Source organism: Oncorhynchus tshawytscha, linkage group LG28 (genome assembly GCF_018296145.1).
Source record: "Oncorhynchus tshawytscha isolate Ot180627B linkage group LG28, Otsh_v2.0, whole genome shotgun sequence".
In the NCBI taxonomy this organism is placed as follows: Eukaryota; Metazoa; Chordata; class Actinopteri; order Salmoniformes; family Salmonidae; genus Oncorhynchus; species Oncorhynchus tshawytscha.
Genome location: NC_056456.1, coordinates 18849944 through 18870154, shown reverse-complemented (window position 1 = coordinate 18870154; position 20211 = coordinate 18849944). Strand labels below are relative to the sequence as shown.

The window sequence follows — 20211 nt, the reverse complement described above, 5'->3', positions numbered from 1 at the left end:
TTGCCATACCAGGCGGTGATGCAACCGGTCAGGATGCTCTTGATGGTGCGGCTGTAGAACTTTTTGAGGATCTGAGGGGAAAAATGTGTTGTTGTGCCCACTTCACGACTGTCTTGGTGTGTTTGGACCATGATAGTTTGTTGGTGATGTGGACACCTAGGAACTTGCAACTCTCGACCCGCTCCACTACAGCCCCATTGATGTTAATGGGGGCCTGTTCGGCCGGCTTTTCCTGTAGTCCACGATCAGCTCCTTCGTCTTGCTCACATTGAGGGAGAGGTTGTTGTCCTGGCACCACACTGCCAGATCTCTGACCTCCTCCCTATAGGCTGTCTCATTGTTGTCGGTGATCAGGCCTACAACTGTTGTGTTGTCAGCAAACTTAATGATGGTGTTGGAGTCGTGTATGGCCTCGCAGTTGTTGGTGAACAAGGAGTACAGGAGGGGAATAAGTACACACCCCTGAGGGGCCCAAGTGTTGAGGATCAGAGTGGCAGACGTGTTGTTGCCTACCCTCACCACCTGGAGACGGTCCGTCAGGAAGTCCAGGATCCAGTTGCAGAGGGAGGTGTTTAGTCCCAGGGTCCATAGCTTAGTGATGATCTTCATGGGCACTATGGTGTTGAACGCTGAGCTGTAGTCAATGAACAGCATTCTCACATAGGTGTTCCTTTTGTCCAGGTGGGAAAGGGCAGTGTGGAGTGCGATTGAGATTGCATCATCTGTGGATCTGTTGGGGCGGTATGCGAATTGGAGTGGGTCTAGGGCATCCGGGAATGCTGTTGATGTGAGCCATGACCAGCCTTTCAAAGCACTTCATGGCTATCGACATGAGTGCTACAGGGCGGTAATAATTTACACGTCCTGGTAATCCATCTGGCCCCGTGGCTTTGTGAATGTTGAGGTCTTGCTCACATTGGCTACCGAGAGCGTTATCACACTGTCGTCCAGAACAGCTGGTGCTCTCATGTATCAGTGTTGCTTGCCTCGAAGCGAGCATAAACGGCATTTAGCTCGTCTGATAGGTTCGCATCACTGGGCATCTCGCGTCTGGGTTTCCCTTTGTAGTCCATAATAGTTTTCAAGCCCTGCCTCATCCGACGAGCATCAGAGCCGGTGTAGTACGATTCAGTCTTAATCCTGTATTGACCCTTTGCTTGTTTTTATGGTTCGTCTGAGGGCATAGCGGGATTTCATATAAGCGTCCGGATTAGTGTCCCTTCCTTGAAAGCGGTAGCTCTAGCCTTTAGCTCAATACGGATCTTGCCTGTAATCCATGGCTTCTGGTTGGGATATGTACGTACGGTCACTGTGGGGACGACGGCGTCGATGCACTTATTGATGAAGCCGGTGACCTAGGTGCTATACTCCTCAATGCCATCGGATGAATCCCGGTACATATTCCAGTCTGTGCTAGCAAAACAGTCCTGGAGTGTAGCATCCGCGTCATCTGACCACTTCCATATTGAGCGAGTCACTGATACTTCCTGCTTTAGTTTTTGCTTGTAAGCAGGAATCATGAGGATATAATTATTGTCAGATTTAGCAAATGGAGGGTGGGGGAGAGCTTTGTATGCATCGCTGTGTGGAGTTAAGGTGGTCTAGAGTTTTTTTTCCCCCTCTGGTTGCACATGTTACGTGCTTGTAGAAATTAGGTAAGTTTGCCTGCATTAAAGTGCCCGGCCACTAGGCGCGCCATTTCTGGATGAGCATTTTCTTGTTTGCTTATGGCCTTTTTGAGTTGGTTGAGGGGAGTCTTAGTGCCAGCATCGGTCTGTGGTATGCAGATGAGAACTCTCTTGGTAGATAGTGTGGTCTACAGCTTATCTTAAGGGTCTCTACTTCAGGCGAGCAATACCTCAAGACTTCTTTAATATTAGACATCACGCACCAGTTGTTATTGACAAATAGACACACACCCCCACCCCTAGTCTTACCAGACTCTGTTCTGTTGGTGCATGGAAAATCCAGACAACTCTATAATATCCGTGTTGTCGTTGGAATATAATTTGTACTGTGTACTTCAGCTTGTGTCCTCAAATGTGACTACACCTTAGTGTAGAAAAGTTATATTTTAATCTTTCTGGCAGTGTAAGCATTACTAGGTAATGTTTATGGCCCTCTCATGATAAATAATTACATCGGGGTATGCCTATTTCGGCAGAAATCTACATTTTGATATTACATTTAACAAATCACAGAAGTGGGGGTGGGGGTGGTCAGGTGTGTTTGTTTACACTGCGATTGTCACGTGCTGTGTGGTCTGATGTCGTAGGTTCTAATTCCAAACTAGGCAAAGGCAATGTCAACCACCACAAAGACTGCTTTGACTGTTGAAAAAAGCAGCTTTTAATTCTATTCAATCGAACTGAAGCAACCCGCTCTTGAGCCCTGATGATGATGATGAGATAGGAACATTGAGTGTGGAAACCTAGCCGTGAGGGCCTTAGAGATAGGGTAGTGTACACTGGGGGAAGGACAAGTCATCTTCATCATCAGGTGCTCTTGTGTAGCCTGTGTTGTCTGATGGTAGAGATATCGTTTCCGATGGCCGGGAGGGTGGGTGTCTCAGAAGCACCTGCAGCAGTTTCATCCACTCCACACAGGTCTTGTTGAGCCTTTGTAATATCCGACTGTTGTATTTTACTGTACCATACATACTACACTGAACAAAAATATCAACGCAACATGTAAAGTGTTGGTCCCATTTTTCATGAGCTAAAATAAAATATCCCAGAAATGTTCCATATGCACAAAAAGTTTATTTCTCTCAAATGTTGTGCACAAATTTGTTTACATCCCTGTTAGTGAGCATTTTGCCTTTGCCAAGATGATCCATCCACCTAACAGGTGTGGCATGATAAGCTGATTAAACAGCATGATCATTACACACGTGCTCCTTGTGCTGGGGACTATAAAAGGCTACTCTAAAATGTTCAGTTTTGTCACACAACACGATGTCACAGATGTCTCAAGTTTTGAGGGAGCGTGTAATTGGCATGCTGACTACAGGAATGTCCACCAGAGCTGTTGCCAGAGGATTTAATGTTAATTTCTCTACCATAAGCCGCCTCCAATGTCATTTTAGAGAATTTAGCAGTATTTCCAACGGCCTCACAATCATAGACCACGTGTAACCACGCGAGCCCAGGACCTCCACATCCGGATTCTTTACCTACGGGATTGTCTGAGACCAGCCACCCCGGACAGCTGAAGAAACTGTGGGTTTCCACAAAGAATTTCTGCACAAAATAACCAGTCATAAACCGTCTCAGGGAAGCCAGTCTGCATGCTCGTCATCCTCATCTGCAGTTTGGCGTCGTAACCGACTTCAGTGAGCAAATGCTCACCTTTCATCGCCACTGGCTAGAGAAATGTGCTCTTCACGGATGAATCCCGGTTTGAACTGTACTGGGCAGATGGCAGACAGCGTGTATGGCGTTGTGTGGGTGAGCAGTTTGCTGATGTTAATGTTGTAAACAGAGTGCCCCATGGTGGCAGTGGGGTTACGGTATTGGCAGGCATAAGCTACGGACAATGAACACAATTGCATTTTGTCAATGGATATTTGAATACACAAAGATACCGTGATGAGTTCCTGAGGCCTGTTGTCGTGTCATTCATCCGCAGCCGTCACCTCATGTTTCATTATGATAATGCACAGTCCCATGTCGCAAGGATCTGTACACAATTCCTGGAAGCTCAACATTTCCCAGCCTGCATACTCACCAGATGTCACCCATTGAGCATGTTTGGGATGCTCTGGATTGATGTGTACGACAGCACGTTCCAATTCCGGCCAATATCCATTGTTGCATTTTGCATCTTTGTATTTTTGCCAGAGGTACAGTAGAGTACATTATTGTTGTTGACGTGATTGTGCTCCGGCCTTCACGTAAAAGGAAATGGAGTATTGTCTGTGGCTGAGGCTCAGCCTTCTGCCAGGTCTGAGCTGTGGTTAGTGGACCAAGGCCCAGGAAACCACAGCGTTTTGAACCAACCACATCTAATGCCAGAATCCATTAACAATATGGTTGTTTGTAGCCCTCTGTTTCACACTGATCTGCTCTTTGTGCTAATATTGTTTTCAGCTCTTCCATGTGGCCTACATCCTCATCAAGTTTGCCAACGCCCCTCGACCTGACCTATGGGTCCTGGAGCGCTCCCTGGACCATGGGAAAACGTATGCTCCATGGCAGTACTTTGCTCGTAAGTATGAATGCTTTATTTTCCCATTCACACGTCCGTTGTGCTGGTGCTTCTCAAGGCTCTTGGTTGGGTCTGGTAGTCAGCTTTTGCAGGACTTGAAAACTGTTGAAACAGTTGAAAACTGTGTTGATAAGAGTTAACCTGTCGTCCGATACATGTTGAGATTGTGTTGCTGCTTAATGCAGCCTAGAGGGAATTGACAAACATTATAGATTGTGATAAAATACCTTTGAAGTGAAAAGGATTTGTGAAGTCCAATGATGTACTGTAATCCTAATGCTTACCATAAGTGCAAAGAGCTTGGTTTATAAGTAACTTCTGATCCAGTCAGTAGGCCTGCCCTCTCCAATATACTGTACCTCCCCATAGACCAGCCTGCTCTTAAAGTGAAGACATTCTCAGTCCCTGTGAGGCACCTTTCCAGCAGAAACAGCTGTGCCTTAGATCTCCTTTTGAATTTCAGTTGAGGCTTTTCTTTGTCTTCTCCTAAGTCTCTCGATCTCTTGAACTCTCTCTCTTAATGTGTCTCTGGAAAATTTATACATTCCTGGCTCTCAATATTTTATGGTCTTTGATTCTTGGTATTCAGTATATTAATTTTCAAACAAATGGCACCAATATTTTTTACTTTCCCGGGTATAACTCAGTCAGTGGTTTGTAATACTGCTCAATGTCAAAGAGGGATAAACCGGATTGCATTTATTATACACTACCGTTCAAAAGTTTGGGGTCACTTAGAAATGCACACTTTGTTGTCCATTAAAATAACATAACATTCATCAGAAATACAGTGTAGACATTGTTAATGTAGTAAATGACTATAGTAGCTGGAAACGGCAGATTTTTAAAATGGAATATCTACATAGGCGTACAGAGGCCCATTATCACCAACCATCACTCCTGTGTTCAAATGGCACGTTGTGTTAGCTAATCCAAGTTTATAATTTTAAAAGGCTAATTCATCATTAGAACACCCTTTTGCAACTATGTTAGCACAGCTGAAAACTGTTGTCCTGATTTAAGAGGCAATAAAACTGGCCTTAAGACTAGTTGAGTATCTGGAGCATCAGCATTTGTGGGTTCGATTACAGGCTCAAAATGGCCAGGAACAAAGTACTTTCTTCTGAACCTCGTCAGCCTATTCTTGTTCTGAGAAATGAGGGCTATTCCATGTGAGAAATTGGCAAGAAACTGATGATCTCGTACAGCGCTGTGTACTACTCCCTTCACAGAACAGCACAAACTGGCCCTAACCAGAATAGAAAGAGGAGTGGGAGGCCTCGGTGCACAACTGAGCAAGAGGACAAGTACATTAGAGTGTCTAGTTTGAGAAACAGACGCCTCACAAGTCCTCAACTGGCAGCTTCATTTAATAGTACCTGCAAAACACCAGTCTCAACGTCAAATGTGAAGAGGAGACTCCAGGATGCTGGGCTTCTAGACAGAGTTGCAAAGAAAAATCCATATCCCAGACTGGCCAGTAAAAATAAAAGATTAAGATGGGCAAAAGAACACAGACACTGGAGAGAGGAAGATTGGAAAAAAGTGTTATGGACAGACTATTCTAAGTTTGAGGGGTTTGGATCACAAAGAAGAACATTAGTTAGATGCAGAAAAAATGAAAATATGCTGGAGGAGTGCTTGATGCCATCTGTCAAGCATGGTGGAGGCAATGTGATGGTCTGGGGGTGCTTTGGTGGTGTTAGTGGGATATTTGAACAAGGTAAAAGGAATCTTGAAGAAGGAAGGCTATCACTCCATTTTGCAACGCCATGCCATACCCTGTGGACGGCACTTAATTGGAGCCAATTTCCTACCACAACAGGACAATAACCCAAAGTACAGCTCCAAACTATGCAAGAACTAAGTAGTCAGCTGGTATTTTGTCTTTAATAGAGTGGCCAGCACAGTCACCAGATCCCAACTCTATTGAGCTGTTGTGGGAGCAGCTTGACCGTATGGTACATAAGAAGTGCCCATCAAGCCGATCCAACTCGTGGGAGGTGCTTCAGGAAGCATGGAGTGAAATCTCTTCAGATTACCTCAACAAATTGACAACTAGAATGCCAAAGGTCTGCAAGGCTGTAATTTCTGCAAAGGGAGGATTTTTTGACGAAAGCGAAGTTTAGAGGACACAATTATTATTTCATTATTTATAACCCTGTTCACGTCTTGACTATATGTCCTATTCATTTTGCAACTCATCTCATGTATGTTTTCATGGAAAACAAGGACATTTCTAAGTGACCCCAAACTTTTGAACAGTGGTGTGTATATTATGCTTGAGGTCGTCATGCAGTTTCCACACCAAGTTGTTGCTGTCTTGTCGATAAAGGAGATCAGATTGTCTTATCAGTGGACAGGGTGGGAATAGGTCAGATCACCTAGTATCCACATGTGGAAATCAGCAGTCAGTAGAAGCTTGTAAAGGAGGCTTAAACAATTGTTTTGCCAAATCTGATTTTGAAAAGAGGTTACTGTACTTACCATGACAGCAAGGTTGGGAGACGCCTCTGTAGCCACATGCATCGATAGGGCACAGGTTCAAATTGTGATTTAGTGAGACATGTGAACAGGGTAAAAGAGGACACCAAGACATTGATGAAGCATTGTTATGTACTGCCACTACAGAGCGCTACAAAGGGCCAGGGGGCTACAGTAATGGAAATAATCAGAAGGATTTTAATGAAGTCTCTTAGAAACATAGCTTTACGGTTGGCCCCTTATAAAGTGGTTGACATGTGATTCTGTTTGTTCTTTTCAGATTCTAAAAGGGAGTGTATTGAGAGGTTTGGCAAAGAACCAAATGGACGCGTAGTCCGAGATGATGACCAGATCTGCACCACAGAGTACTCTAAGATCGTTCCATTGGAGAACGGGGAGGTGAGAAACTCACTGAATGGGAACATAAGGTTGTCACAATGTTGATGTGCCAAAAGACTACTACTTCTACAGAGTGATGGTGACATTTGTGTCTGAGTGATGTTGTGTTGTTGTCCAGATTGTGGTGTCCCTGGTCAACGGTCGCCCGGGCTCTAAGAACTTCACCTATTCTCCAGTGCTGAGAGATTTCACCAAGGCCACCAACATCCGCCTGCACTTCCTCAGGACCAGCACTCTGTTGGGGCACCTAATTACCAAGGCCCAGAGGGACCCCACTGTCACACGCAGGGTGAGTCACACAAAAGGCACCCAATTCAGTTAATTTCATTACAGTTCAGTTCAATTCAATTTACTTCAACTTTACCACCCCCCTCAGGGGCAACCAGGAATGCGTCATCAACAGAGCACAAACCCACAATGACATGGTCTCACACCAACCTGTTCTGTTTAGCCTACCTTCTGCCTCATTGCCAAATGTGACAAGATGTAGCCCCTCTCAGCACCTTTCTGCTGACACAAACACACTGACCTGATTTCTCCCTCGCTGCACATTCCTTCCTCCTGGTCGGGGCTCCCTGCCAGAGGTGTCTGTCCAGTCTTCACCAGGGTAATTCCCTCCACACACAGAGAGAGAATGTGAAGACTGGTCCAGACAGCTCCCTGGTGCTGCAGGAACATGCTTCCAGTAACACAGCCCAGTGTGGGACGACACACACACACACACGCGCAGACAGACAGGCGCACACACACACGTTTTTAGAGCAAGTGTGTACAGTTAGGGTGTATATGAATCAAAACAAACATGTTTATGCTCTCAGAGCAGTGCCCCAGAAGAGAGACTCTAGGGTCCTGTAGAAGCTGGCGGAAACAGTGGGAAAGGGGATACCTAGTCAGTTGCACAACTGTATGCATTCAACTGAAATGTGTGTTCCGCATTTAACACAACCCCTCTGAACCAGAGACGTGCAGGGCGTTGCTTTAATCAATATCCACGTCATCGCCCAGGGAACCGTTCTTGTTAAGGGTTAACTGCCTTGCTCAATCTGCCTTGCAGATTCTTCCACCTTGCCGGCTCGGGGATTCGAACCAGCGACCTTTTGGTTACTGGCCCAATGCTCTTAACCGATAGACTACGTGCCGCCATATACTGTAGGCTACCTGCCGTTGATATACCGTATAAGATAGGCACACCTGTGTAACTCCAGCTTCAATTATGCTAGTGAGTGTCTGTGGCCTAGGCTCTGACTCAAACCAAAGAACCCAATGTAACTCACCTCGGCTGCATTGGCAGACAATGTCTTGGTTTGTTTAGGTGAGGTTGATATGAGGTGTTTCGGAGAGAGCAGGTTGTTGGTCTTGCTACAGTGTTCTGACGGTGTTGTTCCCTCTGCGTTGTTTCCAGTATTACTACAGCATCAAAGACATCAGTGTCGGGGGACGTTGCGTTTGTCACGGCCACGCGGAGGTGTGTGGGGGGCGTAACCAAGGCAAACCCAATCGGTGAGTAGTTTACTGCTTTCATACTTGTTTTTACCTGCTTTAATGCTTTCATACTTGTTTTTACCTGCTTTAATGCTTTCATACTTGTTTTTACCTGCTTTAATGCTTTCATACTTGTTTTTACCTGCTTTAATGCTTTCATACTTGTTTTTACCTGCTTTAATGCTTTCATACTTGTTTTTACCTGCTTCTTTGTTTACTGTTTCATTCTCCAGAAACATATTCTTGTCTGTTGTTGTTTATACTTACAGTTGAATCCGTTATCTTTCATTCATTCATACTGTAGCCAATTGGACATGGGCTTTAATTATGTGTGTAAAAGTTCCCCAAAACAAAAACAGAGGATTCATTGAGTAGTTCAGTATGACAAATTATGACTTTAGTTTATTCGTCATTTACAGTGGTGAATGGATGTGCTGTGGTTACCGGGTTGTAAAGCATATGGGGGATGAGGTTAACTGAAAAAAGTGTTGTTTTAACTTAAGAGCACAGTGATAGCGTCTGTGTCTGAGGTTGAAAAGATAGCTCTGGATTTGATAGAAAGGAAATGACTTCATCTGTTTGTTTCCTGGCATTGCCATTGTGAAAGCCACCATGTTATTTTAGTTATCCTGATTAGTAGTGATTGTGATTGTGATGTAAACCATTGGCCAGCGGCCAAGATGATGTCCTTATGAGTTGATGTATTCTATGGGCAATGAAAAACAATAAGGGTCGATGACATCATACTACAGTTTGACAGTGAATGATTGATCTAACCATAGTGGCTTCATTCACTTTGGAAGGGAATTTACTGTTTTACACCTTGCATCAAGGTCCATCTGAAATGGATCTAGATATGTTTTTGAGTCTTGAGTGAGCAGTCACACGATGCTTCTTATTGATGATATACTGTAGGCTACTCCCTTTCTTCAATTGAAAGTCGTAAACATGAGAGAATGATGCAGGAAACCCAGTCTCTTTACTCCTCCTGTCTTTAGGCTGCAGTGCGAGTGCAAACACAACACCTGTGGTGAGTCATGTGACCGCTGCTGTCCAGGGTTCAACCAGAAGCCATGGCGTGCTGCTTCGACAGACAGTCCCAACGAGTGCCAACGTGAGTACCACACTCCACCCTCCTCTCTTGGCCACCCTCGCCTTCCTCTCTTTGCTTTGTGCCAACGTGTTCCAAACCAAGCACAGCATGATCGGGGGTTGGCATGAGAGTGTGAAAAGGGCAGGGGGGGCAACTTTGGTTTTTGAAGTGACGGGGACATAATTTTTTAATATATTTTTTTAATCTAGTCGGATAAACTCTCCAAACAGCCTACCTGACCGCATGGTCCTAATGCACACCGTTGCCTCGATTTGTATCACACTCCAATGATAAAACTGGGGGGGGGCAGAAATGCAATTTCAGAATGTGGGGGGACATGAAAGTTGCGACCCTGGAAAAGGGTATAACTGTTCTCTAATTTCTCCTTTGTCATGAATGTGTTTCAAGAAAGTACAGCCACAGAATGTATTCATTACGGTTCTCCCACCAACTCCTCTACCACATTAGCTTCAGTGCTTAATGCCCTGATATGGTGTTGGAACTAGGAAGACGCCGAAGCAAACTGTTAAGAGAATTACTCATGTGGTATGTGTGTGATGTACTGCACTGCATGCAGTCTACTGTAGTTAGCCCAGCGCCAATACTGCTGTCCTCTACACAGCCACTCAGTCAGTCCCAATGCCAGCTGGTTCCTAATTGCCCTGGCCTGTTGACAAGATTGTCCCTCCCTCCCGAGCCCAGAGTCGGAGATGGTGAAACTGGAGCCTGCAACTCTACAACCGCAGAACAAGAGCGAGAGAGATCGAAAGAGTGGAGAAGTCTGTAATCCAGTCAGTGCAGTCACGTTTTAGAACATGCACCCTGACCATTCAGAAACATTAACGAGGCAGATTGAGGAGGAGGAAGTAGAGGATGTCCTGTTAGGGTTGACTGAATACTGAGAGCCTTTCCAGTGACTTTATAGTCACACCACTCTCCTTTGGGAAGGGATAGTAAGTAGATACACTGTAAGATATAAAATACAGAACTTGCTCTTACCTGTCTCCGTTTCGTGTTTGTGTGTGTGTGTGCGCGCCTCTGCTTCATGTGTGTGTTTACTCGCTGACTGTTTCGGGGATTTCTCCCACAGCCTGCCAGTGCCATTCACATGCCACTGAGTGTTATTACGACCCAGAGGTGGAGCAGAAGAGAGCAAGTTTAGACACATTCGGCAGGTACGACGGCGGAGGGGTGTGCATCAACTGCCAGGTATGAAGCCTGTTACAAGTCCGAACGGGGTGTGTGTGTGTGTGTGTGTGTGTGTGTGTGTGTGTGTGTGTGTGTGTGTGTGTGTGTGACAAGCACCAAGACTGTTCATCATCTACATTTCGGATTTTATGTGTGACATGAATCATTGTAATTTGACATTATGTATGGTATGTATAGCATGTATGTGGGAGCATGTCTACACTAGAATAAGGGTAGTGTTCAGTAGGCACAAAACAGAAGCGAATGGAGTGAAACTAGGAGGTACTACCTGAACTTGTCCAATAAGAAACACTTGTTTTCGTTTGCCATCGCAAGACGTTTTGCTACGGTGTGCCCTCATAAACATGACCCAGATCTAGGAGCAGACATGGAGGTCTGTAATGGAAATTTCACTTCAGGTCCAAGTTATTGTACAAATGGTGGATATTCTCTGTATTAAGCTCCTTGTGCAATTGGCATGCAGAGATATCCCTCTCCGTGCAGGGGTTGGCATGTGTTCCAAATCAAACAAGATGTCAGCCAGTTCATTTGGACTAAATCTCCCAAGGCAAAGTATTTTTCCTCAACACCAATTATGAGATGCACTCTTATCCTTTTGGACTAAAATACCCTTGTAGGAAGCATGTTGAAAAAGCCATCTTTCTAAACGACATGCTCAGTGTGAAAGAGGATAAGGTACTGGTGGTACCGCAAGCAGATGGATTAGCAACAGGAAGGTGTGTTTGATAAAAAAAAACATTTATCTATAGGTTTTTAGAAAACACCCGTTTTGCAGTTTGTCTTCTTGCCTGAGAGGAACCTTAGTTGCCACTAGGCAACCAAAACATAGTGTCCCTCTGACCCAGTCACTCCATTGTTGTGTGGTGTTTGTCTGACTTCTCTGTGTGTTCCCCTCTCACTAGCACAACACAGCGGGAGTGAACTGTGAGCTTTGTGCAGATGGATTCTACAGACCCCATGGATCACCTCCAGAGTCTCACACTGGATGCATACGTGAGCTTAGACCCTTTCTTCTCTTCTTCAAACTGTCTTTCTCAGTTTCTCCTTCCTCCCATGGCCTTAGTGTCTTGCTTTGTTCCTAAAGTGCCTTCTAATGATGACAATATATTTTTTATGATGTGAAAATATCATCTTTAGTTATATGTTACCAAACAGTATGGTTACTGGCAGAATTGTAGGCCTACATGTGCAGCGTTTTGTCATGTAGTATATCAAATAGTTGGGGTACTAATGTTTAGTAAAGAGCTGCTGTAGCTTGTTTTCTGACCTAGGGATAATATGTGAGACCAAAATGGAAAAGAGACTTGACCCCAGAGACTTCGGTGTCGTTTGTATACACAGTGGCACCAACCACTAGCTCTAGCCACTTGTCGTGTTGCTAAATTCGGCGCCACACTTGTTTACATTGCTAGCGTGGTACGTCGTTGGTTCTCCTCGCCACATACAGAGCCTTCAGAAAGTGGAATACGCCTTGACTTATTCCACATTTTGTTGTGTTACAGCCTGATTTCAAAATGGATTAAATATAAAAAATGTTCAACCATCTACACACAATAACCCATAATGACAAAGTGAAAACATGTTTTTGGAAATTTGTGCAAATTTACTGAAAATGTCATGTAGAAATATCTAATTTACATAAGTATTCACACCCCTTGAGTCAATACATGTCAGAATCACATTTGGTCTTTCTGGGTAAATCTCTTAAGAGTTTTGCACACCTGGATTGTACAATAACGCACTGTAAATAGCTGCCGGTTGTGTTTGTGCTTTGAGTGTGGATTAAATGAAAATGGTTGCCCTCAGGGCTTTGGAGAGACCAAAGAAGCTACAAATTAAATGAAGTAAGCTTAACAGTGGAAGGTGTTGACTTGGGAAAACACAGACAGTAAAAGCTGGTTAGTTCCATCATCATTTTCTTTGATTGTTGTTGTATGTCTCAAGAGCAGTATTTTGGTGTGTTTGCGTATGTGTGTGGGCACATTTCTGTTTGCGTGCGTGTGTGCGTGTACAGCCTGCAGGTGTGATGCCAGGACTACTGCTGGTTGTGAGATGGGGACAGGACGTTGCCACTGCCGGCCAGAATTCACCGGAAACAACTGTGAACGCTGTGCAAACAGCTACTTCGGCTACCCGCAGTGCATCAGTATGTAACCTTGTATAAATCGATTATTTGGCATAGGAAATCTGTTGTACGCAGAGAAATGAACAAACGAATGAATGAATACCGGTAGAAGCGGTAGAAGAGTGCCAGGCCCTTGCTCGGTGTACATTTGGACCCAGTCCTGCATTTTTACCTCAGAGGAAGCATGACTATAGTAAGACCCACGAGTGTATTGAAGAGTTGGGATCTGAAGAATGCAAATTGACCTCATTCCTACATATGCTGTTCATTGCAACATGTTTGAATTTATGTTGAATTATTTAATGTTTTGGGTCGTTTTCCTTTGTGTGCTTGTCAAAAAGAGTTTCAGACACTTAGAGAGACTAGCCAAGATTGCTCCTCCAACGTGCCCAGAAGTATGCAGGATATGTTTTCCGTGGAGCTGCAATACTGCTACAACGCTCACCTCATTCTGTCATAGCATGTCAACACAGACACATACCACACCTTGTCTGTCTTTAGGTTGAGTTGTTGTCACATATTCTGACTATATACCTTTAGATATTGTGGCAGTTCGTGATGATGCACAAGGTCACGTGTCAACAGTCTGTATTTAGAGCATTCCTTGTGCTTCTTCTGGTGTCAGACCAAGAGCAATGACTGACAAGCCCTTATTTTAGGGCGTCTCTCCACACTGACTTGCCACAGCAATCATCATGTGTCACGCACAATGTGTTTAGAAGAATAGATCAGCATTACAGTATGCCTGCCAAACTCTCACAAAATGTGTATTTTCTGAAAGGATCCATGATAGGAGAACTTCATATTGGGACACATATTGAGTAAGAGATGTTGTACAGTTGCTATTTGAACGATGCCATGTTCATCTCCAAGGGGCCCTCTTCGTCATAGGCGCCAGTCCTTATTCCTCACTGTTTACTGAGATTCTAAATCTGGAATCTGTTTAACTGGTGTTCTCGGGAACAATCCAATCCCATAGAAAAGTTCAACTGGATGTCTTCCTGACTCCTGGCCTCATTCCACATCCACCCTACTCAACCCCATATAATACTTGAATCATGCCAACCACAGTAAAAAACGGAAGGGTCTGTATATGATCTTGATTGTCCCGTTGGTTTAATGATGGAAGACACCAATCATTAACTAAAACTATCATGGCAACGTTTTATGCCGGAGGTTTAATACAGAAAATGTAATGAATGAATAATCCTACCCAGGTGGTTGGTTAGCTTTACGTTGTCATATAAACAGAAGATTTAATGTGGAATAAATAATTAGGGTTGGCATTTTATTAATACAAGACAGAGATTTATTACTGGATGTGATTATTAAAAACAGTTTTTTTTTTTTAAATCTCTTGGAGCGTTCCAAGAGCAGTCTAAACATGTAGACCTCTACCAACTTTTGGGTGTGCGCCAGGCTAGTTCATACTTCTTATTAAACTCCCTGGAAGTAATGAAGGTTATTTGTTTGGGGTGGGCTGCTATCCATTGATGCCATCTCTATTTGCCAGGAGGTTTTCTTTTTGGTCTTTGAATTAAAGCTCATGAAGACAGCTTTAGGGAAAAATCACTCTGATTCAAATCATGTTGCATCGTTTAGCATTTACATGGGGTTTTCAATGAAATGTATTTCTTACTAGCTCTTACCTTGTTCTTAGTACCACATATACACTATATATAATTTTTTTTATGTGGACACCCCTTCAAATTAGTGGATTCGGCTATTTCAGCCACACCCGTTGCTGAGAGGTGTATACAGTCGAGCACACAGCCATGCAATCTCCATAGACAAACATTGACAGTAGAATGGCCTTACTGACGAGCTCAGTGACTTTCAATGTGGCACCGTCATAGGATTCCACATTTCCAACAAGTCAACTCGTCAAGTTTCTGCCCTGCTAGAGCTGCCCTGGTCAACTGTAAGTGCTGTTCTTTTGGAAACGTCTAAGATCAACAACGGCTCAGCTGCGAAGTGGTAGGCCACACAAACTCACATAACAGGACTGCCGAGTGCTGAAGCGCGTCTGTCCTCAGTTGCGACACTCACTACCTAGTTCCAAACTTCCTCTGGAAGTAAGGTCAGCAAAATAACTGTTAGTCCGGAGCTTCATGAAATGGGTTTCCATGGCCGAGCAGCCACACACAAGCCTAAGATCACAATGCACAGTGCCAAGCGTCGGCTGGAGTGGTGTAAAGCTCGCCTCATTTAGACTCCGCCATTGGACTCAGTGGAAACGCGTTCTCTGGAGTGATTAATCACGCTTCCCCATTTTGCAGACAAATGACAAATATGGGTTTGACGGATACCAGGAGAACGCTACCTGCCACTAGGCATAGGGCCAATTGTAAAGTTTGGTGGAGGAGGAATAATGCTCATAGGCTGTTTTTCATGGTTTGGTTTAGGCCCCTTAGTTCCAGTGAAGGGAAATCTTAACACTACAGCATGCAATGACATTCTAGATGATTCTGTGCTTCCAACTTTGTGGTAACAGTTTGGGGAAGGCCCTTTCCTCTTTCAGCGTTACAATGCCTCCGTGCACAAAGTTAGATCCATACAGAAATGGTTTGTCGAGATTGGTGTGGAAGAACTTGACTGGCCTGCACAGAGCCCTGACCTTAACCTCATCGAAGACATTTAGGGATGAATTGGAACGCCGACTGCAAGCAAGGCCTAATCGCTCAACATCAGTGCCCGACCTCACGAATACTCTTGTGGCTGAATGGAAGCAAGTCCCCGCAGCAATGTTCCAACATCTATTTCAAAGCCTTCCTAGAAGAGGCCATTATAGCAGCAAAGGGGGGACCAACTACATATTAATGCCCATGATTTTGGAATGAGATGTTCGACAAACAGTGTCCACATACTTTTGGTCATGTAGTGTAGATTGCAACATTACTGGAGTAGAGCAATGCACTCATGACACTGAAGGTATTCATGGTGTTGAAATTGATCATACGTTTTTCTTTGTAACCAGGATATCCAATCTACCAGCCCACCACCAAATCTCCTGCAGGCCATATAGTAGGTAAGTGCTGCTATAGTGGGTACGTGATGCTATAATTAACCACAGTGTAATGTAATCTAACAAACAGTTGGACGCAAAGGATTTACTACTCATACCGGAACAGGCCCAAGACCGTGCACACATACCCCAACCAGAAGCCCAACCAGAAGCCATGGATTACAGGCAACGTCCCCACTGAGCTAAAGGGTAGAGCTGCTGCTTTCAAGGAGCGGGACTGTAACCTGGACACTTATAAGAAATCCCGCTGTGCCCTCGAACCATCAATCAAGCAAAGCGTCAATACAGGACTAAGATTGGATCCTACTACACCGGCTCTGATGCTCGTTGGATGTGGCAGGGCTTACAAACTACCACGGGCTGCATAAAGCCATAAGCAAACAAGAAAATACTGACCCAGAGGTGACGCTCATAGTGGACGGGGACTTTAATGCAGGAAAACTGGAATCCATTTAACCTCATTTCTACCAGTATGTCACGTACAACCAGAGGGAAAAAAACTGTAGGCCGCGTTTACTCCACACACAGAGACTCGTGCAAAGCTCTCTCTCGCCCTCCATTTGGCAAATCTGACAACAATTCTATCCTCCTGATTCCTGTTTACAAGCAGAAACGAAAGCAGGAAGTACCAGTGACTCGCTCAATATGGAAGTGGTCAGATGACGCAGATGCTAAGCTACAGGACTGTTTTGCAAGCACATACTGGAATATGTTCCTGGATTCATCTGATTGCATTGATGAGTACACCACATCAGTCACCGGCTTCATCAATAAGTGCATCGATGACGTCATCCCCACAGAGACCGTACGTACATACCTCAACCAGAAGCCATGGATTACAGGCAACATCCACACTGAGCTGAAGGGTAGAAGTGCCACTTTCAAAGAGCGGGACACTAACCAGGACGCTTATAAGAATTCCCTACTTGCCCTACCATGAACCATCAAACAAGGAAAGCATCAATACAGGACTAAGATTGAGTCCTACTACACCGGCTCTGACGCTCGTCAGATGTGGCAGGGCTTGCAAACTATTACAGACTACAAAGGGAGGCCCAGCCGCAAGCTGCCCAGTGATACAAGCCTACCAGACAAGCTAAATGACTTCTATGTGCGCTTCGAGGCAAGCAACACTGAAGCACTCTCCATAGCCGATGTGAGTAAGACCTTTAAACAGGTCAACAGACGGATTACCAGGACATACTGTATACTCAAGAGCATGTGCTGACCAACTGGCAAGTGTCTTCACTGACATTTTCAACCTTTCCCTGACCGAGTCTGTAGTACCTACATGTTTCAAGCAGATCACCATAGTCCCTGTGCCAGAGAACACCAAGGTAACCTGCCTAAATGACTACAACCCGTAGCACTCACATCTTTAGCCATGTGCTTTGAAAGGCTAGTTATGGCTCAGATCAATACCATCATCCTAGAAACCCTAGACCCCACCTCAATTCGCATACCGCCCCAAAAGATCCACAGACGACGCAATCTCTATTGCACTCCACACTACCCTTTCCCACCTGGACAAAAGGAAAACCTACGTTAGAATGCTGTTTATTGACTACAGCTCAGCGTTCAACACCATAGTGCCCTCAACGCTCATCACTAAGCTAAGTGGGTAGTGCGTACAGCCCAGTACATCACTGGGGCCAAACTTCCTGCCATTCAGGACTTCTATACCAGGTGGTGTCATAGGAATGCCCTAAAAATGGACAAAGACTCCAGCTCCCTAATCATAGACTGTTCGCTCTGCTACAGCATGGCACGCAGTACCAGAGCACCTTGACTAGGTCCAAAAGGCTCCTTAACAGCTTCTACCCCCAAGCCATAAGACTGCTGAACATCTAATCAAATGGCTACCTGGACTATTTACATTGACCCCCTTTTTTTACACTGCTTCTACTCGCTGTTTTATTATCTAGGCATAGTCACTTTACCCCTACCTACATGTACATATTACATCAATAACCTCAATTAACCTGTACCCCCCCGCACATTGTCTCGGTACCCCTGTAAATATAGCTTTGTAATTTAAAAAAACTTTAGCTTGTTTAGTAAAAAAAAAATGTAACTCTTATTTTTCTTAACTGCATTATTGGTTAAGGGCTTTCAAGAAAGCATTTCACGGTGCATGTGCCAAATAACATTTGATTTGATGACCACATAAAGCGCAGCAGGTAGCCTAGCGGTTAGTGTTGTGCCAGTAACCAAAATGTCGCTGTATCGAATACGCAAACCAACAAGGTCAAAGTCTGTTGATGTTTCCTTGAGTGAGTAACTTAACCCTAATTTGCTCTAGGGGCGCTATATTTGTATGTGACAATTTAACATGTTTATTAACATAAACTGCCCATGTTCACTTGTTGTACAGTATGGTAGTCTGATCACTCTGATTATGATCTTGTTTATCTGATCAAAAGTGATAGAGCTGATGAGTTTACCTTTGTAGTGTAACAACTGTGGCTTGGAATACAATATTATCACGATACTTAGCTCCCGATACGATATGTATTGCGATTCTCACTATTCTCTATGTATTGCGATTTGACACTTTGATTTTATTGCGATTCCACGTTCCAAACATATTGCTCACCATGTCTGCTGCAGAGGGACAAAAGAGAACCATGAGTAAATTCGTTTGGATCAGTCTTGTAAAAGAGCAGTAAACATGTTGGCTTAAAAAGAAGATGGATAACAAGCTAGAGGAGGAGAAATACCAGAGTTTTGGTGCAGTAACACATTAAGTACCTATCTTCTTTTTTTAATCGATACTTGCAGTCAGAATCGATTCAATATCGGAAAAAAATAACGCAATACTCTCTCTCTTTCTCTCTCTCTCTCCCTCCCTCACACTCTCTCGCTCTCGTCCTCTCTCCCTTCCTCTCTCTCCACAGAGCCCACTGCCTGCCCTGCTGGTTATTTCGGAGCACCCAGCTGTCAACGTGAGTGTTTTTATCGCGCCTCAACTCTGACTCCTGTAAGGCAGTCGGGCTCCTGATACCTCTACGGGAGTGAGGCTCTTGTTGGTCAGGGTTATATAGGGGTGGGATAGGTCATAAAATAGCTGATTACTAGACCTTTTTGCGGATCATTCAGTCCAAATGGGTTTAGGTGTCAAAGTGTTTTTATAGCTCATACTGTCTGCAGATGACAGAGGTTAGTTAATGTTTGTATACTGTGTCGATCCAGACAGTGAGAATATAACCATACAGTATTGGGTTTACAGTAATCCACAGTATGCCACGTTTATGTTGATTAGACAAAAATGCTTGTATGTGATTTAAATGAAATGAGACTCTCCGTGTGACATATTAACTGTTTAACTTTGCCAACTGCAGCGTGTACTCATCTGATTATTTCAAGATCTTGGGATATTTTACCCAGTAAATTGACTGAGAACACATACTCATTTACAGCAACGAACTGGGGAATAGTTACATGGGGGATGAATGAGCCAATTGGGAGCTGGGGATGATTAAGTGCCCATGATGGTGTGAGGGTCAGATTGGGAATTTACCCAGGACACCAGGGTTAACACCCCTACTGTTACGATAACTGCCATGGGATCTTGAGTGACCACAGAGAGTCAAAACATCTGTTTAATGTCCCATCCGAAAGACAGCACCCTACAAAGGGAAATGTCCCCAATAACTGCCCTGGGGCACTGGTATAAATATATATGTTTTAGGGACCAGAAGAAAGAGTGCCTCCTACTGGCCCTCCAACACCATCTGGTCTCCCATCCAGGAACCAACCAGGACCATCCTTGTTTAGCTCCAGCGTCAAGCCAGCCGTGGGATGCAGGGTGGTATGCTGCTGGCTCCAGTATCAGCATGAATTCTTTCATGGGGTTTTGACTGACGTCCCCAATAGTTGCCTTGTCTTCTTCCCATAATACCACTGGTCAGCTGGGATGGTTCAGGGAAAAACTAACATACATTTTTTAATAGCTACGGTCCCCTCCCTGTTCGTGGCTATTTAAGCAATTTTATAGTATTTTGTTTGTTGTTATTTCTCATTATTAGCTCTGAAAGTTTTTTGTATTCTTACATACAGCCGGAAATAACTTTTGAATATCAGAGCAGTGGTAACTCACCAGCATTTCAACTGACTTTCCTGAATTGGATCCTTTGTTCGTACCCCCCAAGGTGATTCCACTTATTCCAGAGGCTGCTCCAAAAC

The 20211-nt window shown here is 44.3% G+C and overlaps 1 protein-coding gene across 4 annotated transcripts in view; it reads left to right on the top strand.

The window, feature by feature from the left end:
* LOC112227373 (laminin subunit alpha-3-like) overlaps positions 1-20211 on the top strand; it is a 106603-nt gene that overhangs the window by 26565 nt on the left and 59827 nt on the right. For 3 of the 4 annotated variants that reach the window (XM_042307666.1, XM_042307665.1, XM_042307669.1), the window contains exons 3-12: positions 4092-4209; positions 6974-7092; positions 7211-7381; positions 8495-8592; positions 9573-9688; positions 10758-10876; positions 11779-11869; positions 12891-13022; positions 15979-16029; positions 18924-18971. In XM_042307666.1, coding sequence (XP_042163600.1) covers positions 4092-4209; positions 6974-7092; positions 7211-7381; positions 8495-8592; positions 9573-9688; positions 10758-10876; positions 11779-11869; positions 12891-13022; positions 15979-16029; positions 18924-18971 — 1063 coding nt within the window. The remainder of the gene's footprint in view (positions 1-4091; positions 4210-6973; positions 7093-7210; positions 7382-8494; positions 8593-9572; positions 9689-10757; positions 10877-11778; positions 11870-12890; positions 13023-15978; positions 16030-18923; positions 18972-20211) is intronic. The other variant, XM_042307667.1, reaches the window with a different exon arrangement.